Below are 27,079 nucleotides of genomic sequence, written 5' to 3' on the forward strand. Positions count from 1 at the left end.
CATTCAGAGCTTTGACATCACAGACTTGATGCTTTTTAAATGAACCTGTTTGGATTCTCCTCTCACACACACGTCAGTATCTTCATTTGGTTAACTTGTGCCACTGCACTATAACCTGGGTCACTGCCCTCACTTAAAGCTCAACCGCAGTGTAATGACGGGATGCTCGAAGCATTCACATCTTCTTGTTATGTAGCTGTGTGTCACTGCTGCATTCATTTTCACATAAAGGCTAAGCATGCTGGGAGATCATACCCACACATTGATGAACTTTTCTAACTAAACACCTACACCATATGTGTGCCAAACATGAGAAGTTCTGAGTATTCAAAAAAAACAAAAAACCTCCAGCTCAACACCAGTTCAATACAATCTCAAAAATGAACAGAAAGTTAAACAACAAACCTACTGATGAGATCAAGAAAGCAAAATGATTGTACTGATAGACACAAACACAAAGTCGTAGATCCTTATTTATGGGGACCATTGATTAACAGAATGTAGAATATTCTAGATGCTTTTACAATCAAGTATTTCAACCAAAGGCCTGATCTGAATAGATTTGATTCAGGGATGCACAGATACTACTTTTTTAATGGGCGAGTTTGAGAACTAACTTTTAGCTAAGTGCTGATACTGAGTATTGATATGATTTATTAAACGCTATTAAGCCTAATTCATAGATTGTACACAAACAATATTCTGCGAAACACCTCCACACAATCTCTGTGTTGACGCTTGTGCACCTCCTGCAGCTTTATAGTCTCTCATACACGTAGCACAGTGCTTAGCCTCTATCAATACGCTGCCCTCTGCGTGCAGCAGACCGAGCTCGCTGTGTGCCGCCACACACTCCGGCTCGCTGCTAATGAGTGTATCAGTCATACTTCAATCATGTTCAGCAGCTGAACTAATGAGCGACATCCGGCTGACTCTGCTGGTTCAAATGTCTCTGGTGATGTATTATCTTTTGCATCTGTATCTAGAGTACCTTTTACTCCTCTTCTTGAGATTTTGGCAGAACACAGATTACAGTATAACTTACTTTTGTCATTCACATTCATATTAAAGAGTGACATTCAATGACACTCCGGTATTTTTTAAAAACTTCTTCCACTAACTCATCAAAATCAATGATATCACAGTTCACTGTGTTTTCTGGGGGGGGGGGGGGGGGGGGGGGGGGGGTCCATCCAATAGCTTCATGGTAAACTCCATCATGAAGATGATATCATTTGAGTGCAATTTGTGGCTGAACGCACACAAAATGCTCATTTGATTACTCCAGTTTGTCGATGATGTTATTCATGGTAGACTTTGAACTTTTGTGAGAACATGCATTTTTGAACAGATCCGTTGTCTAACCATAGCCTTATTCCTAAAACTACATCAAGTCATAATTTAGGATATATTCTTCAAATGAAGTGTAGCATCTCAGGTTTGTCAAGATGTAAAATAAAAGCAGAAAAAGGCACGCATTCCCATGCACAGGGAGGGAATGCTCTTATCCAAAATGTGATTTGATAATTAAGTACAATAAGACATGAGAAAACCTCTAAAGAACCAGTCTCAAGAAAAAATTGTGTTTTGACAGACTTGAGGTATGGCTTGACAACTTTCACATCAGACAGAGTCACAGACTGTTAAAATCACCATTAAAACAGAACCAAATCTGAAAAAAATGCATCTCTGCTAGTCAGTAAACCACTGATGGAACTAAACAATAGCATGTGTATGATTATGGCAGATTAAATCATAAAGTTAATAGGAAAAGTCAATAAATGTTATATATTCTTGCCCCTGCCAAGAAATGACCATAATGTTATATTGTTATACACAGCATTTCACATTTTACATATTTTGGTTTTGCTTTGTTTTCAGGAGACACGTTATTACCACCTTTGTCAATCTATTAGTTGAGAATCAGGTTGACCACACCGTTTCCTGCTTCTTGAATAGGGTACAATAAGTAGATGTATTTTCATCAAAGATCACTCATTAAACCAATCTTTCAATAATTGGACATGCATAATACACAAATAATAATACAACAAGACACGGGCCAAGAGCTTAAGTTCCAATTTAGTCATTTTTTTTATGAAAGTAGAAAAATCATTGAGTACAGTGTGACCTTTAAATCAATTCATCTTGTTAAATGTACATGTTTGAGATTAATGAAATTTGCAATGCTCTAGTTTCTGTTGTGCATCAATTTATCTAGAATTTATAGCAAACAACATGGAGATCCGAGTTATTAAAGGTTTACATTTGGTGTGAAGGTTACTGGTTTGGTGGATGATACCCAGGCATCACATTTCTCCCTGCCATGGCGAAAAACATGATGGCAACACACGTCAACACATTGGGAACAGACACTGAACATTAGTTTTGAACATAGCGGTTGACCGTGGACGGTGCTTTGACAGATATTAGCTAATAGTGAACGGACATGCACAACAAGCAGAAGACATCTTTACACTGATTGCTACTATCAAGTGCAGCTCATGCTGACATGTTCACCGGTGTGACAGTACTCAGCCTCGCTATTGCTGTTCTCCGCCTGTGCTTGAGATGGGAGAACCCGTTGCTTCTGTACATGGCTAGCAGGCAGAGCCGCTCTTGTGCTAGTGTTGATTATTGGCGCGTTGTATCACCTCCACAGGCAGTGACCTGCAAACCCAGAGTTTGACTGCGAGCACGAGCGTTGTGTGGTGCACAGTGTGTGCTTCTCGCAGTGTTTGTTGATCCCCCGCTGGCACTTTATGAATAAGTCGTCCTCCCGCATCTGCGGCGGAGGCAACAGGAGACTGGCATCTCCAAGTCTCATTGGCCATCTTCACAAAAGATGAAAGCTCTGACCCAGAGTACAAGGGTTGCACTGAAGTGAAATAAAAAATATCCAAATTCAGAACAGCGCTCCATCCTTTTGACCAGAGAAGATGATAGAGGCTTGCTGCCAAAGCAAATACTGAAACAGCATAGGAAAACAACACTTTCTCTGCAGGCACCATCACGAGGCTTCAAAGGAGGATTCGAGGACGAGATGAAAGGCTGGAAGCATTGTAGAATTTGAAAAAAAAAATCTGGCTGCCCCACAAGTAACTGATGTCAAGGTTTGTGTGGTTTTTTTTTTCTTTTCCAGTCCTTTCTTCATCGAGATGTGAAGACGGGTGTCATCAAGATGACTCAAGGGCCCTCTAATGGGACACACGATACCAGGCGTGCAATAATGGTAGAGAGAGAAAATCCAAGGCAATCCTGAAGAGACGAGCAAAGTCTGGCAGGCAAAACTATGTACAGAACATTAACTGGGTGAAGTTCAGAGCTTTCTGCCTCTACAGTTCCTTCTTGGTCCCTCTGTTGATCTTTTGTCATGAAATATTGAACCCGCTGCTGAAATGAGACCAAAGAATGTGTTTTGTTTGAGGTCTGTCCTTAATTACTCTTGCAAAACAACCACAGATCATTCATTCCCAATCATCAGAAACATTTTAAAATTTCGCACTGTACCTTCCACCTTCCAGTCATCAAACCGTTTCATCCCTGTACGGAGGTCCAAAGTCTTTCTGAGACACACTGTTGCTAGAACACAGAAGGCTAATAAGAACTCTTGGGGAAACAGAACATCGACTGAGCTAAGGTCTACTGTTACATTGGGCACACTTTGTTCTCCGGGATGGGGAGCTGAGCATATAAGCCGCCATCAGTTGGAGAGTCGTCACATCTGGGCGATGTGGTCCCGCCCACAGGGATGCGGGCAGCGATGGCAGACATTTCTCCAGTCTGGCTCTCGGCAGTGATTCCAGGCCGCTCTGAGGTTTGATTCAGGTTGCTCTCTGGCATGCTCCCCAAGCCGGTGAAGTGCTGGATCACACACTTCCTGAACTAAACAGAAATTAAACAAGTTAGCTTGATATTTGTTGAGAATGCCTGTATTGAACACAAATATTTAATCCAGTGAGCTGTTAGGAAAGGTAACCAAACCTTTTTCCAGACACACCTAAAGGGGAATTCCCTTTTTTTTCAGCGATCCTGCAGTGCTATATTAGACTGATTTAACCTGTCGTTAACTATTGTTAGCAAAGATAAGCTCCAGTACCTTTATAACCCAAAGTTTAATGAAGTGATATGGAAGAGCCACAAGAACCAATTCAGAGTTGATTTTTATTTTCCTCTGGCATCACCCAACATCTCTGCTCGAAGATGGCAACTGCGACAACATCTATAGGAAACCCTGGTTTACTGCCTCTGAGATCATTTAACTCTCGATACATCAACTAAATGTCAATCTCAAATTCAGTGATTTGTCCATTAAATAAAATTAGTACAAAAATAAAATGTCCCTTCAGGGTGTGATTATGACTTTACCAGTTGAGATGGATGTTCTTGGTAGTTATTTAAATTTATAGCGTGAACAATCAGTGAGAGTGACACAACGTACAGTCGTCCCATAAACACACACTGTCAGTGATCACGGGGTTATTCTTGGAAGACCCGAGCCATTTCCAACAGGTTCTCTCTGACTGCCCCACAATCATTGCTTTCCACATTATGTTACACTGATTGACCTTATTCAGTGTTTCCACTCTGCGAAGCCCTGGGGAGAAATCCTGACTCCTGACCCTTAATGACCTGGCTAATTTCACACGCAAAGCCCCCAAATGGCTTCCTTTAGACTAGTGGAGCTCGGCTTAGTGTGGCAGTAATGTCTCTGAAACCCTCTGATGGCACAGGAAGGCAGACGGCTGAAGTGGCAGCAGCAGCAGGGTAGAACTGTTTGCTGTAATGTCTATAATCTGTACTTAAAACCAAACCAGCAGCCGAATACCCATCAAAATAACAGCATCTGAAACACTGTCGCACAGAGAAGAAGGTGATAAAATGTCACTGTAATTGCAAAACGCCTGAAACACATTTGTTCTCAGCATGGACAACAAAGTCTTCTCTATGCCTCTTCAAGTCTTAACATCCTGTGTCACCAGGTGGGAACAGTGTTGTGCAGGTAGCAAATTTTGAACCGTTAGAGGTTTCCACTGGGCATATTTCCTGATGAGGCTGATAATGACATGACTGAGAGTGAACTGAAGGCAGTGGCGTTAAAGACCGTCCAACAAAAAACACAACATGGAAGAAACAAGTCTTTGGTGTTGGATTCACAGAAAATAAGGAGTAAAATGCAAAGATCCTTTATAGACAAATATAAGTTAAAAACATACATTGTTGAATGCTGAACTCTTTAAAACGTATCACACCCTGCTGGCAGTGTATAGCGTCATGCGTGTCCTTTCTGTTGGCCTACTGTTTGTTCCTCTTGTGTTATATTCAGGGTTGTTGGGTACAGCCTGACACACCTGGGAGTGATGACAGCTAAAAGCTGGATTTTCTATAGAAAACACGTAATTGATCTCTATCCGGTTGCTTTACAAAGATAAATTAATCGCAGGAGGAGATTGGGATTCTCGTCTCATTGCAGTCCTGGCATGGCAGCCGTACGTCACCTGGGTGCTCCTGTCCATCTCATGGTGGGGCAACAGACTGTAACCTTGTTTTTAGGGAGATGGCAACTGTAACTGTCGTATTTCATCAACAATAGTCGCGTAACCAGACTGATGTGTTGTTGATGTGTGTTGCACGTAAAAATAAATGTACAGTAAGTATTTATTCAATTGAGTGGTCGGGAGCTTTTCTCTGCGTGCTTCACAGGTGTCGGTGTAGGGAATGAAGACAGCCAGGCTTTGCATTTCAATTATAATTTGCAGTATTCAGTGTTTCAATATAGAACTTATTGTGACAAAATGTACACAAACAAAGCAGGTGTTCAAACCAACTCATCCATCTGCAGCAGATCTCTACTTTCTCTACAGGGTTAAGAAAGCTGACAATAAAGACCTCATGTGGAATTGATTTCAGTTGACACTATCTTGAACTTCATGTGGATGCAGACGCTTCTTTTTTATTTTTTACATCAGTCCACCTTTAAATACAGACGGCTTATGAAAGAGTGAACACCGCTCGGATGCAGAGCAGTCAGATTAGCATCAGTCAGTCTTTGATGAAGGCATTTTTGCAGCATTCGTGGCTGATATGAGGAGTCACGTCTCTAAAAATAGACATCTTAAACTGTTCTACACGGAAGATTCCTGTTTGCTCATGTTTTCTATAACTTGCCGTGACAGTTTCAATGTACAGTAAAATGACAGCAGTATAAAGAATTCTGCAGAATGTAGGCGGTGAGCAAAAGAACAACCCAATGTTCATTCTTCGCTGAGGTCTTCATTTGGGGAATGAAGTCACTGTGTCTAGGACTCTGTCTCTCTCCTTGCCAGGATTTTCAAAACTTTAATATGAGCCTTATCTTCTATCTTGTTCAGCGCCCTTTCATACTTTGACCTGTCTTCTTTCAGACCTGACAAATGATTTCCAGCAAAGATCCAAACAGTCCAGTGATCCGTTGGAACAGTTTTTGCTCTCGAAGTGCAAAAAGCAGCAAAGTGCAGAGTAATGGACATATGAGTGGAGTGACAGTAAAGTGTATAAGTGGATATGCCGAGATTAATTCTACACTTGTGGGAGGCAATTACATGTGAACGTGTAAATGGGAGTGCAGGTGTGAAAGTGCATAGTGCTCATGGTAAATGTTATTTATAGACCAGGCTGCAAGATGTGCTTACAAATGTACGATGTTGGTAAAATATGTGGCAGACTTGCTGTATAAGTTTGATTGCATGAACTACGGCAGTCGTGTTTAGTGTTAGTGCTGGTAGAACCTTCAGGCACCAGAAGATATGTGGATGTGTTGCTCCGTACTATGTGAGAGGCAGCCAGCAGCCACTGAGGCAGAAGCCAGTTTTACTGCTGGAAGTTGTCACATGTGTCTGGAGGAGGGTGTCTGCAACGCCAGGAAAGAGGGACCGGTCAGTCCACAGGGAAAGGGAGGTGTGAAAAGACAGCGTACCAGAATGGACGGGGCAGGAAAGTTCAGTCATTCGAGGCGCGAGTCCGTTTTAAAGGGCTTATCACCGTGGTGCAGCGTTTAGCAAAGGTGATGGCTGAAGGGGGGGGATTGTTCTCCAGCCTGCTGCTCTGCAGGGCAGAGACCTGTAGCACCGCCCAGAGGTGAGGCTGCTGTCAGGGATTCATGGTTCGGCTTTCTGAAAGACTACAAGATCTCACTGGAGATAAAGAGCACTGATGTGACTGAAGTTTGTTCACGTTTGGCTGAGAGACGACGATGCTCTGAAGAAGGTTCGTGATCCATTTCCGTGTAAAGGACACGACTGTCCGGCAGTCAGCTGCGATACAACACAAGCTCCTTTCATAAAACAGTCACAGGACTAAAAACAGAGGAGGTGCAGACAGTCTTTCTTCTGTGAGGTATCCATTTCATTACTATCAGCTCTGTTCAGTCGCTGGAGAAGTCATGGGGAGATTTAAAGAGATTTAAAGGTGGCATCAGTGTATTCAGTGAGCCTCAGTGCAGTGCGATTCACCCCTCCATTAGACAATGCAATGCACATTACTTTGCAGCACTCAGTAGTTTCAAGTACTGTGAAGGATTTCCATGAGGAACCTGTGCGACTGGGATCGTTTCTGCACTCTGCCTCCAGAGTGGCGTGACTCCCAGTTCATATTCTCCTCAGGCTGAAGCGGTCCACACACCTACTGCATGTTCCAGAGGAGTCACAAGACTTGGATGGGAATGTTTTGTGAATGGTGGCACTCTAAAAGCCATTTTCAAAATTTAGAAGTTTTCTGTTCCCATTTGAACACATTTTCTTGTAAATGTTCATTTGCCAAAATATGAAGTTGAAATTGGCACAACCATCACGGAGTGTGTGCCATACATACATATACCATCACATTCTTGAGCTCGTGTCAACCTGCTGTGATTGATGCTTTATTTTTTTCTGTGCCACTTACTGCTGAACCTGTTTAGCAGCAGTTTCCTTGAGTGAAGCACTAATTAAAGGCCTCGTTAGTACATGACACGAGCCAATTCACGCTGGCTAAATCCGGTTATTTGAAGCTCTGAAGCGTCGGGGGTTTCTGTGGGTGGTGGCAGGAGCCAGCATCCCTTCTGTCTCCGGCACTAGACAACGAACTCCCACACCCAAGGCTAGGGTCGCTGATTTACAGCGACGAAAGTAGATAAAAAGCAAAGGAGCATATTCACACCCAGCGAACGCAGACTTAATTTACCCACAGCTATCAATATTGCAGAGAAATGTAAAATTGAACTGTCAGTGTCAGTTTCTCTCATAACCGAAAGCTTCACACGTCTTCTATGTGGCTTCTAGGTGGCTCATGTATTTTTTAACAGCGCCACGCATGGACAATTGCACTCTGCGGATTTCATTTATTCATTCACCATGCATTATTGATCAGTGGGCTAACACCCAACAACAACACACACACACACGCACAAAAAAAGGTTACTGCTGCGGCTCTCACACAAGCTGATGTGTGAGACAATGTGAAGGAATTCAGCCACAGATCAAGTCAAGTCGAACCGCGTTATCCATATGAGTGGAAGGAGAAAATCTAGCAATAGATTGGCTTGAAAAGCAGGAGTCACCTGTTTGTTCATGAAGACATAGATGATGGGGTTGTAGACAGCAGCTGTCTTGGAGAAGAAGGCTGGGATGGAGGCCAGCCGGGGATCCAGCTCAATAGTCGGGTGAGCCGTGACCAGGATGGAGAAGGCAGCGTACGGCGTCCAGCCAACCATGAAGGCCACAATCATCACCACCACCATACGGGTCACCTGTCGCTCAGGCTTCCTGGCAGTGGCCAGGCGACCATTGGATACCTGAGAGAAACAGAGGGCTGCGACAGGTCACCCAACAGTAATTACAGTCACCAGCTCAGGATGTAGAGATGTAATGTCTGTAAACGCACTCCACAGTCTGAGCTAAAACCGTCTGCAGGACTAAAATATACTGACGAGTAACACTCAGTGTGTTTATGCCAATCAGAGGTGACTTTCTGTGAGGTAAACATGAGCGAAAGTAGGAATAAAAGAGTTGGATAACACTGAACTGCTGAATTAATTTTCCCATTTTGTTGTTTGTTTTCTTCTTATTTCATAAAGGCCTTGTTTACACGAGTGGAATTGGAAAGGTTTTGTTGCGTTTGGGATCTAAGAGTCAGAGAAAATACAACGCTCGGGCTCCGTCGTGTAGCAACATGCACCTATAGATAAATATAACCAGCTGGAAATTTATGAGTGAACTGGGTTTATTTTCTCCCCAAAAAACAAATAAGTTAACGTGAGCTGGGTTTAGACTGTCGTGAGACACGTTAGTTTTACCCTACTGATGATGTGTTGTTGCAATAGTAATTCCTTTATTCATCCCACCAGTGGGAATTTGCAAATTAAAGGTTTAGGAATTATCGCTTAATACAAAATTAGGTAACACTTTATTTGAAGCCCCCTTGTATAGCACATTATAAGTACATTTATAAAGCATTATATGCCATTATAACACGTTGTAGCTATAGTTATAAACATTCATAGATGATCACAATGCCAGGACCTAACCCTAATCCTATGTTGTATAGTGCTGTATAGTGAGTTATAAAGCATTGTGATCATGTATGAGTGTTTATAAGTACTTATAATGTGTTATACCGGGTGCTTAAAGTAAAGTGTTACCCAAAATTATTTTCTGATTTTTTTTTTTAAGACAAAATAAAATTCTAAAATATGTAATTAAGAAACCCTTAATTTCAGTTGTGCAAACGGTGCAGGCTCTAGAAACTCCTCAAACTTAAATTACCTTATATATCAGTTGATGACAGCTTCAACTTTTATTTACAACTCAACCAAAATGTAATACTGCAGAGATGAGTTAATCTGCTGGTGAAAGAGAGTCTCTATTCTGCTTTACTCAGAACTTTCAATACATTGATTTGCTAAGTACTGTCCAGTGTGTTAATGACAGAGCAGCAGTGGGAGGAGAGGGGCTCTATCACCCTTCACCTCGGCAAATCACATTCTGGATAAAACTCTTCTCTCCTAAGAAGAGAAGGTGCACGTCAGGAAACCATCAGTTGCGGACGGCCCCACAGAACATGAGCATTAACTGAATGAGGCTCCACAGCGTCAGGCTTCCTGTTTCTGCAGTGTGACGACTGACCTTCTTGAGCTTCCGGAGCAGCTTCCCGTAGCAGAAGAAAATCACCCCGAGGGGAAAAATGAAGCAGGTGGTGAAGAAGGTGATGATGTAGCTGTGATCCGTCACGTTCCTCGAATACCTGTTCATACAGGCGACAGGGAAGGTTCACAATTCACTTTCAGGGGTGCAGTTACCATTACAGCACTGTTAATAACAAGCTCACGATGGGATTTCGTAATCGACACGGATCGATGAAGTGCGAGATAGCGGGCTGGCTGATTGTTTGAAGCCGCTCGAGTTGGCAAAATGGTTAACAATTGCATTTCGCAGCTATGAGCTGTCTCCCAAATGTCATTTTGACATTCAGTGGCTTTTATCTCACCCGAGAGAAAGGCAACACCTCGTCAGAGCTTCAGTCGCAAGACAGATCGCACCGCTGAGGCAGAGCTCCGCGCCTCAATTAAAAGCTCAAAGGCCACTAATTTGGTGTAATTATGTCATTTCCATAATAACGCTGACTGTCTACAGATGGAACGAGCTCCTGATCAATGTCCCAGGAATTACCCGACGGACCGTGTGTCTTCCTGCACGCTGTTCAAGGAAGTGTGGCTGAGTTCATGTTCATCCATTCTTCATGCGTTCACAGGCATGTGACACCTACAAAACATTTGTGTAGACCAGATAACTGCTTCCTGTTTCATCAGTTATATGTGGCTGCAGATCGTTTTGAGTTGGATGAATGGCCGAGGATGCAGAAACATGATCAATAACCCCAAAAGCAGGATGTAAATACGCTTATTTTCTCATTGGCTTTTGTTTATCCAAGGCTGAGGTTCACCACGAACCTGAAATGAAATGATGCTCTCAACAAACATTTAGTTCCAAATCGAAAATTCTTGAAAGTAAAACCAATTTTCTATCAACCAGGCAGCATCTTGACCGTCTATGGGGGAGTTTTGCCAGGCAGTCAGACTGTCGTGTCTGATGCGGTGAATTTCCACACGCGGATCCAGACAATTCTGTCAAATATTCTCCAAAATCCAATTAGATTGGAAAAAAAAACCTGTCTTCCCACCACCAGCTGCTGCGCTCCTTTTCACCACCCGCCTGCCCGACTGTCACAGTGAATCTCCTCATATACTGTAGGAACACTGCTGCTCCACAGTCGGAAAGGCTCAGTCTGATGGGAGGTCTCTTTTGGAGGAACCCTACAACCCTGAGCAATTATCAATGAGTGATGAAGGCAAACAGTTAGTCAGCTGAACGCCAGTTTAGAATTAAAACCTCTCTCACGTTACTATATGGCCCATCTACAAGCTCCGATTTGATTCAGACCTGTTCAGTCTGCATAATGCAACAGATTTGTGGACATCTGACTGTATTTGGCATCAGAAGGTAGTAATTGTTTTGGTGGTGTGGAAATTTCATTACATACACTGTGTGCCACAACAAAGGAAACACTGTTTAAATTTAATGGCACTCTTTTACTGGTCCCTGCACAGATCCTCAGAAAGAGAAACACACCCTGCACATGGATTCACATCTGAGGGCAGTTTACGATCACCAATTAACAAGGTGTTCTCTGGGTTGATCACAATAAAAACCAACAGCGCCCACTAGTGACCCTACATGAAACTGTGTTTTCAGTGTTTCTGCTGTTTCCATGTAAACGTACATGATTTTCAAAACATCGCCATGTAAAGTCTTCTGAAATTAAAACACAGAAGCGATGCCTTCTCACCTGAAACTTTACGGAAACCAGGAACCAACCAATCAGAAATGATTATTTAATGGAGACATTATACAGTAGAGATCTACCCAGTTCCCAGAAAGTCCAAGTGTTTGAGCCGGTAACCAATGTGAGTGTGTGCGCGACTGTGTGTGCAATAAATGTCCTACACAACTAGGGTAGGGAGTTGAAACAAATTCGTCGGCATTGTATCCAAATCCCTCGCCAAGGACGCAGGCACTGACCCACAAATCCACGGGCCTCAAAGAAGGCTCAACAGATCGTCTCTCTGCCGTTTAACATACAGAAGACTGCCAGCGATGACTGTCCGCCATGAAAAGACGCTCATGAATAAGCCGTTTTAAAATGCATCAGGCCGCGGCTGTGGCAGCGCTCGGACCTCACACACCTGCGCGCTTCAGTGTCCTGCTGGCAACCAAATGTTTTCTGACAGGACTCATGCCGCCTGCAGCCAGAGGTGGACCGGGTCATCTGCGCGCGCCGTATATCCATAAGGTGATCTCCTAATTGTATTGTCTGAACAATTCGTTCTCGCCTGCACTGCATCCGAGGAATGGTTCTCCTATGGGGCTCCAGGCAAACACTCAGCCCCCATACTCGAGCAGTTTTGATCAAAGCAGCTAAATAACATTATCTCGATGGCACCCTGAGGGCCAGGGTTAAAGCAGACCTGTTTCTCCACTCTTTCCATAAGAACACACATTAGCGCCATGTGAGCTAATGTGGCAGCAATGTCAGACTGAGCCTCAGGAGTAGAAAGTCTGGGGTCTTTATCTGCTCATACACGCAAAATGTATAGAAATATAAAGCATTAGTTTGATTCTGGTTTCAACGTTTATTTAAACAACCTATACAATTAACTTATCTACCTTTTATCAGGCAAGTGTCCATATCGGTAATCCTCATTTCTGTCAAACCAACAATCACTGGATGGCATTCACAGAAGAAATTATAATATATCGTAAGAATAACACACTGAAATGTGAGACGTGTCAAGTTATTATTACCTTTTAGGGAAATCAAGAGAAAAATCTACAGATTTTTAACTAAATTTTATGCCATGTATGACAAAATGCGAGGCCGGGTTTTTTCAGATCTAATTAAAAAATGGCACATGTTGATGTTAATTATTTGTTTGGCTAAAAAAAATGTTCAGATAAAAACTGACCCATGAAATATTGTTCAAACTGACCATGGACTGAAGAATTAAGGCATTTTAGTGAGTTTGTTACAGATCAGCTCTTCAACTTTAAATTGTATTTTACAGAAATGGTCAGGAGTTTCTCTCAAACATATAATTAACAACATCTACAGTTCTGACCTTGTAATCTAACTAGACCTAATACTAGGGATGCACCGCTGCCACGTCTTTAAAGGATGCATATTAGAACTAATTAGAGATGCACCGATGTTGACACCAGCATCGGGTTCCATCTTGCCTGGACTGCTCGTACTTGATAAAAGATCCCCGATGCAACTCTGTGAGAACTCCTTGTTGTCATACATCAGCAACGCCACAGCAGGCACGCAACAGAGCACAGGCGATGTCGGTGGTTTGGAGATTCTTTAATGCTCATGACAATGATGAAAGTAAGGCAGACTGTTTGACGGAGCTGACCATGAAGGAAACGCTCCGTCCCATCAGAGGCGCACAGCTCCACAGGGGGTGGAACTTTAGTTGAAACATGTTTTCTGGGTTTCTCCACATTGAGTTTTTCTGCTCATCGGCGAATGAGTGAAATCACCCGTTCATTCGGAAAGCGCTTTTGGGTGATCAATACATTATTGGCACAATTGGGAGATGGGATCCATCACCTAATAGTGTCAGATACCTCAACTCTCTCATTTTTGTCCATCGCTATGTTGTATCTGTTGTGAGACGCGGGAGGGGCGAATCACTGGGGAGGGGCGGGGCAAACATGACAATGATGTCTATTTAGACGATATTTTATCTTTCAATATCGAATTTTAGCAGAATGTCGATATATATCATGAATTGTCAGTCAAACCTTTTCAAGCTGTCACTCATTTTAAAACTATCAAACATTTTAAAACTGACCGCGTCCCGCCTGGTGGCGTTCGGGTGTGGGTGGGTCGTTCATGGCTGTTCGCTTAGCCAGTTCACATCCGAGCATCTTTTTGTGCTCGAGACTCACTCCAGTTTCATTATAGCAACAACTCTCAAGGCAAAAAGTAAGTAAATTTATCAAGAAAACAATGATTTAACACCTATTTTTTTTCTTTTTTGAGAACAGTAAACTTGACTCTGAGCTCTTGACTGCCAGCTGAAAACGGGTGTTTACATGGCCACACGCTACTGGGTTATTGCCAACATTCGAGTTTGAAAAGGGTTTGAAAAGAGTTATTGGCTGCATGTAAACATACTGACTGATCCACACATCACACTGCGTTCAGGCTTCATCAAGCGAATTTCTCAAGGATTAAAATTCTAGACTAAACAAAAACATTTGATGAGAGAAGATATGGTGTTGTAATTTGTGTGAAATCACTCTTTAAACCCCACTCGTCCAATTGTCTGACAGTTTAAGCATCACAGAAGACACTTCCAGGTTTTTATTGAAGTTATGGATCCACTTACCAGCGTCTAATGCCCACCCATTGTTCTCTTTATAGTCGAAGTGCTCTCTGGTGTATTGGTTTAGAGACAGAATATATAACGAGCTGAAGATGGTGGTGTTGGAGTGAGAGAGCGGCTATTCAGATCAAAACCATATAAGATACAGTATGAATCCATAAATGTCACAGGTAATAAAACTGTACATTTGATAGAAAAAGCTTCTAACGCATGTGAACCAAGGTCAGTACTTGTCTATAGATCACAGACACCATGTCTTAAAAAAGCTCCTGGCTCACATACTGTTGTTGTTTTTTTTCTTCCCATTGCTGGAACAAAATTTAACAGGGTTACCAATAACACACAGTGTTGTGCAGTAATATCGTGGCAGTCTGTTGTGGCTAATATAAACATAAGTGCCTCTGAAATGTCGCCAGCGGCTCGACGGAGTAAAGAGGAGGCAGCAGAGCAGCTGACGCTGATTCCAGTGAGGCCTCCTTTACGAATCGTCTGCGAGGGAAAACCGGAAGCTTTGACGCGACAGCTCTGCTTGGAGCCGCTACAAACACAACTTTTTTTAAAATTTAAAGCAACTTTTCTGACTCCCAGTTCAGGTTCTGCTGCAATTTGGTGGATGTATAGATGAGAGTCGCCTGTAATAGCAATCCAGCTTCTCTACCAATGTCTGTCTACACACCTTTGGTCATGTAAATACAGTTTTCTTCTCTGCACACGTGTGTGGTTTCGTTAAAAAAAATCACCAACAGTGCCCACTAGTGGTCCCACATGAAAACTACATCGTTTTGAGCGTTACTGCTGTTTTCCATGTAAACAGGCATCGTTTTCAAACGTAACTTAAAAACCAAAATGTATTTTCACTTGAAATGTCCTGTAAACGGCTCTAGAAATGGCCTGTTTTGTTCCAGAGTAGATTTAAATATGCCAATCGGGAGTTTTATTATATAGGATAGTTATATAACTTTAACTTTTAAAGTCATAAAACTATGACACTTCTTGTATTTGGTGCCTGTTAGTGCAGCGGCTACTTTGCGATGAAAATTCAACAACAAAACTGAAGATTTTGTCTTTTTCCCTCTAGTCAAGGAACCAACCCTCTGAAATAGTTGACCTGATTCAATTGATTCGATCTGGTAGCTTGATTGAATGAGATAAGATAAAAGGGAATCGCAGGCCGAGTGTGAGAAGGCCGTCTACCAGTCCAACACCTAAATCTATTCCGTTTTCATCAGCCCTGACAGATCATCATCAAAATCACAGGATACTGTCACTAACAGGCAGTTTACACCAACAGAACAGTGATTGCTCACCAGTCGGGCTCGCAGGTGGTTCCGATCTTGCTCACAGTGTATCGGTTCCAGCCGAGCACGGGAGGGAAGGTCCAGATGAAGGAGAAGGTCCACACGAACAGCAGCCCCAGGACGGCGTGCTTGGCCTGCAGTCGCACGTTCCCCAGCGGGCGGCAGATCACGAAAAACCGCTCGAAGGAGAGAACGGCCAGGGACCAGAGAGCCACGATCCCTGAGAGAGGGGAACACACACCACGGAGAACCACACTTTGGTCTTTCATCTTTGTATCATTTGGTTAAGTGTTTTTCCTTTTTAGGGGAACCACGTTTTCTCATTTCTGAAAAATATAGAAGAATCTTTGCCCAGCTCAGATGTGGAAGTCGCTTCACCGCTGCTATAAATAGCTTAATGATCCAGGGTGGGTGCATCAGGCTGCCTCCTAATGGGCTAAAAAAAGGGCTGACTTTAATTGTGGTAATAAGTCACTCTCGGAGAGCGGTTAATTACCCATCTTCCCACAGTCAGGGGCTCTTTGTGTCTGCTTTCTAGACTCACAGGGGAGGACAAAAGAAAGAGGCGTTCAATTACACTGGTTAAGAGCAACTTTGCCCCATGAAAAGACTACACCTTCTAAAATGTATTATTCTAACCTGAGTGCAAATTTTTACTTTATTCATACTTTTTTTTTCTGTTTCAGTTCTGGGTTCTGTTAGGGACAAGAAATAGAGGTACAGAGAACAGTGGAGCCCATCAGCGCAGGAAGAAATTCTCAGGAAACCGATGGAGGATGTTCACCTCATCCATCTTATCAAAATTAGAGAGTCAGAAACTATTTATTGTTTTCACCTAATATCACCTGATATACATTTTACTAAACACTTGTTGAATTGCACTGCGTGCATTTTCATGCTCTGCAAATTCTAGATGATATACCTTTAGAAAAGTGTGAATATTTGAGATAAATTGCAGAATCGATTATTTTGCCTCAGGTGGCCACAGGGCAGAGGTCAGAAAGCTTTAATATGCTCTGTAAGGGCTCCCAGTCTGCTGTGGGACACAAGAGTCCAACCCTCCAACGCTTCAGAGGTGAAGTTTTACAGTTTCAGTGTGAGGTTTGCATGTTCTACATGAGTACCTTCACAGATTCTGTCAGAGTATTCTTGCTGACTCTCATAATGTGAAGACGTGCATGTTAGTTTGGGTTAATTAATGGTACTAAATTGAACAAAAGCCTCCGTCATGTAAGGTCAGACGTGAAATTGAAACAAACCATGAAAAGAATTGTTTCCCGAGAAGAACCTTCATCTTGTTTCTCAGCGCCAACTTTTAAGGTATTTATCTGTAAAGCACAGGTGTCCTGTGGAGAGGGGAAAAAAAAAAAAAAAACCTGGAAATGGAGCGAAACAGTCAACATTCTCGCCCTGAGCGGAATATTAATCGCAGTGTCTTTCCTGCTCAAGTGCAGGAGGCGACTCCACTTAATGAGTTCCTAATTCACTCCTGCGCACACACACACACACACACACACACACACACACACACACACACACACACACACACACACACACACACACACACACACACACACACACACACACACACACACACAGGGGTGAGGAGGGGAGGCGTAGCAGTCGGGATGAAAATGAGAGTGGCTTCTCGCCACAGGACCCCTTGAAGATGGAAGCCTCACCTCGGCACGTTATTGATTGCACATCAGCGCGGCTTCCTCTGCCTCCAATCTGCCATGTCAGGCAGTTTGTTTAAGCGGCAGGCCGGGCCGCGTCTGGTTCGGCGCTTCCACGCGCTCCGGCACCTCGTGCCCACGGTGATTTGTTTTCATATACTTCTTAATCAGAGATAATGGTGCAGTCGATCAGCGGCGTACCTAATTTAATAGAGCGTGTTACAACCTCGGAGTGCCCACGGCGGGGTAATTTATTGGCTTCATGTTTTTGTGTCGATGCTTGGCATGGCCGCTACTGCATAAAGTCCATGTTCTGGGTGTGTGTGTGTGACTCCAGCTAACCCTGCGGTGTAATGCGCTTCTGGCAGAGATCCACACGTGATACTGTGGCTCATAGTAAGGACCAGAGCGGCCTCATTAAAGCAACATAAGTTACTTCACGGAGCAGTAATGTGATCGCACACTCATAAAGTCACAAGACGTTCTTCAACTTTCACAGATTTATTGCAAATTAACGTCCTCTGCTGTGTGGCAGTCTGACAGGGACCTCTCCGCCATCCGAAAAAAAACGGCGAAATGGGATCAAACCTCGTTGCTGAATCCAATCAGGGGGATTTGCAGAAATGCTCAAGTATTCAGTCTCTCCTTCAAACGTGGGGCGACACAACAGATGCCGTGCTATATGGTCCGTCTTACACAGACGCTCACTCAAAAACCCAGAACACTTTGACACAGTCCAATGTTATTGTTGGTCACGGCGCCAGTAACCTACTTATGGTAAGTCACGCGCTGCAGAATGTGAGGCGGCTCTAGTACCACAGCGGTGCTGACATCTGGTGCATGTGCGACTTTAAATTCTGCTTTACAGACTCACTGAGGGCTTCTGCTGCTGATCCAGCTGTCGGGCTTCAGACACACTAAAACAGCAGAAATGAAATCAACGCCTCACATTCTGCCGCAGGCTCAACTTTTCCAAAGTCTGACAAAGAAATTCAGCACTAAAACCAACACGAGGGCGTCTTTTCAAACTGTCTCCTCGACAGTCTACAGGTGATCACTGAAATCTGTACTTTTTTAATGCCTCCTGTCTCATTTAGAGTTCATGTAACATGATTTTTAATGATCTCCAGCGACTGGAAGCTGAGTTTTTGTGGAGAGTTGATCACAGCAGATTCACTTCCACCTCAGACTGAACTGGTTTTCATGTTCTTCCTGTGGCAGCTGCAGTTGAAACCCAGATCTCTAAACTTAATTTCAAGAATTTATTTCATTTTGTGGCCTTATTTTTTTTTAATTAATGAGTCAGTTACCGTACTTATGTAAAAGTTTCTCACCTTAATTGCAGAGATTCTGCTTGTGTTTTGTTTTAGAGCTTCTAATATGATTAATGCTGATCAGATGTGAGGATGCCTAATATTGACTAATTGGTTTCTCCAAAATATCTTTATTTTCCAACAGTTTTGGCTGATTATTAATACTGCAGGTGAAAGGATCATAATTGCAGAGTGAATGGAGCCTCTCATCTGCCTTCTGTAGCAACCATGATTATTTTTGACGTCTTTAATCCCTCTTTTTCCAGCCTATCTGACCAGTCACCGATTACCAAAGCTAATACCGACATCTGTGTGTTTTGTTTTTTAAATCCCGAGTGCAGAGGAAATCAGGTGTGTTCAGACTTCATCAGGATCTAAACAATATTTCTTTAAATACCCAACAAGCCTTTACGTTCCACCTCATTATGTAGTTACCCATGCATGCTTGCCAAATCTCAAGTGCAGAGAAATAGATGTCTAATGATGTAATTCAAGAGAGGAAATTAAAGTTGCAAGGCTTATTCCCAGTGCGTCTGTATCTCCCAGCCATCAGGCTGATCACCACTATCAATGGAATCAGTAACTGCAGAGTGAATCAGGCCTCTCAATATTATACAATTTCTCAGAACTTACAGTATTGATTTTTCCATCACTGACAACTTTACCGACAACTCCTCTGCATGTACTAACAATGCTAATGGTGAAAAATGTAAGTTTTTTTCTTCTTGTGGACTAATGAAATTCCTCATTTGTCTTTCAGAGTTCCATTTTTATATCCAGAGTGTCTTTGCTCTCCAATTAGCCTGGTTGATTACCAACATCTCTGCTTCCTGGGAGTTCATACTGTAAAATGAATGGATGCATAATATTGGCTTGTTTGTCTTTTAACCGATACCCACCGTTTAGGCATTGTGCCGACACTCATACTACAGTCTGCAGATCGGTTTTCTCTCAGTTGCAGGTTGACTTAGGTCTCTCCTTTAAGAGGAATCAATACCATATAACACCTGGTCTTATTGTGAGAGCCCACTAAGGGATCCAGGCATGATAAACTGTACAAGGCTTCCCAACTCAATCAGATGATAAACTGATGATTTTGACTTGTTTCATGTAATTAATCAACATTCATGCATTATTCACTTAAAACATGTTTGTCATAAAAATAAAAAAAATGATAAAATAATTTATTCTTTTTTAAATCATTTAAGACCAATAGGCTATTTTAAGCTGACACATATTGCTTTTAATAGTGTAATTATGATTATGAACATTATTTTGAAGTTTTCATAAACAGTAAAAAGACTTGAAGTTTTTCCTTTGGACACACGTGGTTTTCCAATTTTGTAATTTTTTGTTAAACCCCAGACAATATCCATTTAGTGTGGCATAAAGTCGCAGTTTGGTACTCTTCATAAAAATGTACCAGACAGACTTCTCTATATTTCAGGGGGAAAAAAACACAACTTTTTTGTCCATGTCTACTTTAAGAAACCCATAACAAAGAAAGTGAAAAAACAAACAAAACTTTGATCAACTGGAGTCTGTCATTGACTCTTTTTTTTCTCATTTACCTTGCTATTTTACATTTCTGTCTTACATTATGTCTCTAACATCCGCCTGTATTTTACAGCCTTTCCTTGTGTAAAGAGTAAAGTCTGACGGGTTTCACGCTCAGGATGTTGCGCTCATGCATTTTTTTTAAAACCAAGTGTCTCACAGAAAATAACTTTTTGTAAACCTACCGAAAAAAGTAACAGCAAAGCCCTCCAGGGTGCAAGCCCACCTCCCGAGGAAGAAGTAACCTCTGGCGTTTGTCAGGAAACTTATTACTCCACCGGTGAGGGAGACCAGGAAGTCTGCGATGGCCAGGTTCACGATGATGTAGTTGAGGGGTTGCCTCAGCTGCTTGAACTTGAAAGTAACGAACATAACCAGGAAGTTTTCGGTCAGAGACAGCGACGTGATGACAAACATGAGGACGGCCAGGATGGTGAAGTTCCACGGCTCCACGTCCTTGATGGGTCCGGTGAACGGGTCGTCCGTGGGGGGGATTTCTGCCGCCACCGTGTAGGAGACGGCGTTCACCGACAGACTCAAGGTATCCATTGTCCGTGTCACCCGAACCGAGAGAAAATCCCTGCCGCGAGCTCTCTTTTTCTCATACTCACAACTCCACGTGGAGTGACTCCCCGGACAGACGCGCGCCTCGCCGTGCCGTTACACGCGCCGCCGGAGCGGTGGCGCGTCCCGTGCGCTCTGGGACTCTTCTCCGGCGAAGTTTGGGTGCTGAAATCCGCGCATGGCTGAAATCACCGGAGAGGAAGAGAGGGATCCGACGTTCGCCCGCGGTCTGGAGTGGCCGCGCGCGGGGGAAAGTGGTGTCAGTGGATGGAGGATCACGCGTGGCGCACGGAAAGGGGGTGAGTCCTGGAAGAGCGCGAGCGCGCGAATGACCGACCAGTGGCATCTTGGAGGGTCTTATATAGGCGGCTCCAGCACGACCGCTGCGCTCCGGGGAGCGGCCACGGGACGTCCCCTCCGTGCGTCCCGTCCTCTCCGTGCGCGCATCGGTCCACGCTGCGGACGCAACAAAGTCTCGCGCCTGGGCGCATCCTCCCTGTGAACTCTGGCTGCACTCGGCAGCGACCGGTCATCTCTTATCCTTTCACTGCAAACCAAAAGTTCTCATTAATTGCTCTATAGTGCTTACCTTATTAGTCATGCGCAATTGCGCATCCAAGCCAGCAAGCCCCAAGCAATTAAAATGCGCGCGCGCGCTCGCACACAGGCGCGAGAGCATAACCTACTCACCTACTTTTCTTGAGGGCAGGGGTTTCGTGCATTTTAAATGCTTTCCATACATTTGACCCAAACTTCTGAATGTTGTGCACGGCTCCGTCTTCCATGAATGAACTCGCAAAGCGCGTGCATGTACACTGTAAAGATGATTGCGGCTATGATGTATAATAATTTCATCTTGTGATGTAAACGTGATTACAATCGATTTCACAGCAGAGACTGCTGAGCTTTGCACTCTGCAGCAGCGGTCATGGAGGTGTGTGTCTGCAGCCTCAGCTCACTGATCATCAATATCAGCTAATGATCACTTAACATGAACTCCCTTCACTGTAATTAAGCAATGTGTTTGTTTATTTGTGCTTTTTTTTTTCCAAGTATTGCTGATCAACACTAGTTTGGAGACATGACAAGCTTTGGAATTTGAACCTGTGTCAGTACAAGAAGAAATGAAAGTTATTTATTGATGAGTGAATATTCTTAAAATCTGATCCACTTCTGGAGGCTCTCTTAAACTTTCTCAGAGAAGCGAGACCTTTCTCATTCCTTGGCTGAATGCACCACAGATGAAAACTATAAATAGGTTGAGCAGTTTGATAGAAAGTTACTGTAATTAAAGAGCAGGACTTTCTGTCGAAATTCCATAATGGAAAATTAGTTGTGCTTGAGTACACCATTTTCTGTTCTCTGTCCACAGCTATGAGTGACATTTAGGACGAAGTGTCAACTTAAGAGCTTTTAAATCTTTATATCTGTCCAATTAACTTCTGGCAGAGAGAGCTGGCTCATTCTTTCTGGTTTTCTGGACTACGATGTGTGACTGTGGGTCTTCCCAGCTCTTCATGTTCGACGGTTGTGATCGTATCTTTCTGGTCGACTCCCCGCCAGCTTCTTCCCTTCGAACTATCAGGACTGCCACCCCCACCTCTTCAACATGGGGCAAGGCTGATATGCTGGTTTAAGATGTATTTGAGGTGTTCACCACGGTAACCAGCAGCAGGTCGGTTAGTGATAACTAGAATCAAATTCAAAATGCCTCAAAAAGCTGCCTGCATATTCCTGCTTCTTCTCATTTAAATCCATTTCAATGAGGAGTCTCTACGATCTAGATGAAGTCTTTTATTGAAAACATTTGATGTAACTCTGAGTGAATCAATAATGTGAATGAGACCGACTCACAGTGGACAGATTTCACTAATATGTCACAGACACTTTGAATGATGTTGAAAAGTCAATACTTAACAGTTCATTTCAAGCTGTAACTGATAAATCACCTTCTTACTTTGTGCACAAAAAAAAAAAAAAACAATTCAAAGGATGAAAAGACCGACTCCAGATTCCTTGAAGACTGTCATTTCTGTTTGAGGTTCCAGCTTCAGGTAAACTCAGAGCCGGAGTCTGAAGGTCGAGTCCGCACAGAACTTTCCCTCAGAGGTGAATCACCTTCTCTGCCCAGGTTTTGATGGAGTTCCCTCTCGTGGAAGCCAGCTTGTCACAGCTCAGCGGCCATCACATAAATGAGGATTTATTGGCTGCTCTCTGTCCAGACCTGTGTGTGTGAACGCTTTTGTTTGGCAGGTGTTTTTAAGAACTGCGGCCAAGTACAACCTTGGGCTTTGTTTTAAGGATGAGGAGAGCAAATCCAATTATAGCTTTACTGAAATCATTTCTGTAATAAAACAAAAACTAAAAACTGACATGATTTATCTGCCGAAGGATTGATTTGTGTTACACTTGACCTATAATTTAGTGTAAACACCCACAAGCTTAAAGTGGTAATTCACCAATGCAAATGTCAATGCTGCGATCAATACAGCCATCACTCGTGGCGCTGACAGGTTGTTTTTCAGTTTCATTCTGTTGACAGACAACACGATTCCATCTCATCCCACCCCTCTATTACATGTTTACCAGGTTTCCAGCAGAGCAGTGACCTGTGGAATTGGCTGGTGTAGCTGTTTCTCTCAGGGCTCGCTACTGGACGGGAGAGCGAGGCCGAGGGGGAGATCATGAGCGGCGCCGGCAGCTGACGGACAGGAGCGGAGTGGACGAGCGAGCGGTCACTCTGTCTGCTCTCTATTAAGACGTGGAAGTGGCTGTAAGTGGGAGTATCTCCCGCACGGACAGGTAGTCACCCAATGAAGCGACGCACCGACAACCCCAAGTTTATGTCAGAACAGCAGTATTATTTAGCTTTTCAGGACGGTTCAAAAGAGTCGCCACGATGGCAAACACCACAAGATTAACACCTCATCCAAAACACAATCGCAAAATGCTGCAGTGTAAATAAATGGGCCATTGTGATCCCAGAAGATCAGTCTGATCTCAGAGCATTGCCTTTCAGAGGGTCTTAGAGTTCCTAAAAGTAGAGTTGGAGACAGAGCTTTAAGCTTTAAGGCTCCTCTTGTCGAACCATCTTCCAGTTTCAGATAGAGAGACTTAAAGCTAGGGTTGGCGATCTTGGAAAACTAGCATGTATTCGAATGTAGCATCTCCCAAGGCTCTGCCTGCCCGCCCAGCTTCCACCCCATTGGGACACACCCGCTTACATGCACGAGCACCGCTGTTACAGTACTAACCTGTCCTCAGCGCTTCGTTTCTTCGTTTTTCTTTATTTGCACTACGCCAAGTTATGGCGCACTCAACGGTAAGTAAACCCCCAAACATTCTTCTCCGCCATTCTGTAACGACACTCCGTCCTTCTCAGCTTGGCAATGCGCGCACTGAACCAGGGCCAGCGTACGCCATTGAAATGTACGTGCAGGGGGCTGGTAGGACGGCACAGCGATTTGATTGGTTTACAACCAAGGTGTCCCCGCAAGACTATTGGTTGCTCTTTTTCCTGCTTTACTCCTGCTGTAGATAGCGGATATTTTCCGCTCTACTTTAAAAACACGCTATGAATTGCTTCCCATCGGGGCATAAAGATCATTTTAACCAGTATTTAAAAAAATGTATCTAATTCAGATCGCCAACCCGAGCTTTAAGTCCCAAATTTTCTTAAACTGATGCAGACATTTCAAATATGTCAAACTCCCCATGCATCTCTGACATTAGGGTGGTTATTATATAATATATCCAGCAGAGGACAGTTCGACAAAATGTTTTTGTTTTGGTTTTTTTTTTTTTGTTGTAAATTTTTTTACTTTGTTCTGACGCCCATGCCAGCTAATATTCTGAATTTGCACAAGTTCACTCAGCTTTTCCTCAGAGACAGCCGACATGCCGTTTGTCTTCAGCTTCCTGTACCGTTTGGTGGTTGCAGGTGTTTCACTGGCCCACAGGTCGTCAGTGGTGTCACGCTGTTAATCTCCTGGTTACATAGTGAAATGTGCACATAATGAATGCAGAAGACAGAGAGAAGGCTCTGTCCGTACTCCTCTGTCTGTCGAGTATCAAGCATCTCCTCTTCTCTTGAAGTCAGGTTTGAAACTTGCTCTTTTGATGAAGATTCTAGTTTGGACTGACTCAAGTCACCTTGAATCATTTCCTTTTGAAGCTCCTATAGTTTTAGGGCCAATTCCAATTCTACCCCTTGGTTGAACATAATTGGTTATATTAATGCGAATGACATGTTTTATAAGATATCCGATCGTTTGCTACTCCAAATAAATCCAAGCCGTGTTTCGAATTGTTGGTAATAATTTGAAATTACTTGTTAGAACGACTTGGGGTAAACAGTTGTAGCATCTGCCGACATGACGGCCAGTGAGCGGCTCGGGGTCATGACGGAGCGGGAGCCGAGTGGCGTCTCCTTTCGTAGGCGGTTGTTCTCACTCCTTCTCTTCACCCTTGAAACAGAGGGCAAAGGGGTAGAGTTGGGATTGGCCTTCTGTATTTTACTGAGCATCTCTCCTTTCTCACTCTCCACACATTCCCACATCACATCACCACTGCAGGTCACAAACATCTGCTCTCCCTCTCCCTCTCTCTCTCTCTCTCTCTCTCTCTCTCTCTCTCTCTCTCAGACAGTGGAAGTCATGATCTCAGCCTCCTGCCCCCTTCAGGTCTGCAGCATGTTGATTAGCTTGTCGTCTGATATCATCTTGTCTGCTCTCTTGTCTTTGTCTTATCTCTTTCTTTCTCTCTGCCCTCTAACACCGAGGACTGCAGCAGAAAGTCGTCGCCTCTGACCGGGGTTTTTCTCTCCTGTCGTACGGTTGTTGTAGTTTCTCTCGTGAGATGAATACCGATATGTTTCAGATGGCGCTACAGAAATTTACTGTAAGCTGAACTGAATTGAAAAAGCTCATCGAGGATGTATAAGGGTGAGCACTTTAGGTGGAATGGCTCACTGAATTTGCACCTGGAACGCAGTTGTCTGTTTTCACGTGACGTTGTCATGTAAACGGGGCTGAAATACGAAAGGAAAGTGGGAAACGATTTGTGTTTCCTCCACCGAGCGGACGTCTGAGGTTACGAACGGTCTTATGAAGTTTTGAAAAGTAGGTACACTTTTATAGCGCCCAACATCAACATGCAGCCAAGATAGTCAGCAGAGCCGTAAATATTTAGAAATTCTCCAGGAAGCTGGTCTGGTGCCACACTCTCCCGGTCTCCCGTTGTTGACTCTCCCTCAGTATTTATTTCCAATTAGCAAGATGGATTAGGAGATGCTTCAGTCTCCCTGCTGGACTGTGGAGATGCTCTCCTGGGCCTCATTTCAGTGACTTCCTGCACTCCACTCGTCCTGCCGGGTGGAGAAACACCCTCCAGCTCTGAAGCCGCTGCGTCGACGCGCGCGCAGCGTGGCGGCGGTTGAATCCCGCGGCTTATGCAGGCGAGCGTGCGCCTGTGTGTGTTCCACTCCAGCTCTGCACTCGATTGTGCTGCGAAATACACAATACTCAGTTTGCGGACTCGACGCTGAATTGTATCTGTAAATCTTTTTCAATCTGGTGCTCGACACGCCGCGGCGTGTCCAGCCTTATCCCGGGATTGCAGAGAAAGGGCTCGACGGAACACGTACACCCTTCACGCAACAAACACACACACTCTTTGAGCTTTGAAGGTGCATTCGTAGTTCTCTCACATACTATGTGTTTATAAGAAGTCGAATAAAAAATAAAAAAAGGGGGATTTTGTGTACTGTAATTTCAAAGCATCGGGGTTACGCACTGAAGCTACCAAACAAACAAACATGTCAGGCTTCTGCGAGGGACAAGCTCCCAATACCATCAAATACTTTAGATCGAGCGCACGCACACACACACACACACACACACACACACACACACACACACACACACTGGACTTTGAAATTCTTACGGAGCAAGACTATTTCTATAGACATTAGAGAAAGAGTGTTTAGGAGCTCAGTGAATTCCAGTGACAGTCAACAGCTACTTTTTATTTTGCGTTTTGCATTGGAATTTATTTTAAATTTTGTATATTGTAAATGAAATATTTTATTTCATTTACAAATGAATTATCTGTGTTGCATTTGTGAAGAGTGAAGCCAAATGCACTTGACAGTCTAAAGGCATCGCTCCGTGAACTCATGCTTTGGTCTTTTAACGGGGCTGTAAAGCC

The 27,079-nt window shown here is 43.5% G+C and overlaps 1 protein-coding gene across 1 annotated transcript; it reads right to left on the reverse strand.

Moving 5' to 3' along the window:
• Positions 1–3,510: 3,510 nt before the first annotated feature.
• Positions 3,511–20,857, reverse strand: valopa (vertebrate ancient long opsin a). Its single transcript, XM_030106723.1, has 5 exons — positions 20,494–20,857; positions 15,772–15,982; positions 10,140–10,257; positions 8,576–8,809; positions 3,511–3,885 (listed from the first exon to the last, which is right to left on the reverse strand). The coding sequence occupies exons 1-5, from the start codon at positions 20,855–20,857 to the stop codon at positions 3,649–3,651; spliced, it is 1,164 nt and encodes a 387-aa protein (XP_029962583.1). The 3' UTR covers positions 3,511–3,648.
• Between the last annotated feature and the right edge of the window lie 6,222 nt (positions 20,858–27,079).

Source organism: Salarias fasciatus, chromosome 13 (genome assembly GCF_902148845.1).
Source record: "Salarias fasciatus chromosome 13, fSalaFa1.1, whole genome shotgun sequence".
Classification (NCBI taxonomy): Eukaryota; Metazoa; Chordata; class Actinopteri; order Blenniiformes; family Blenniidae; genus Salarias; species Salarias fasciatus.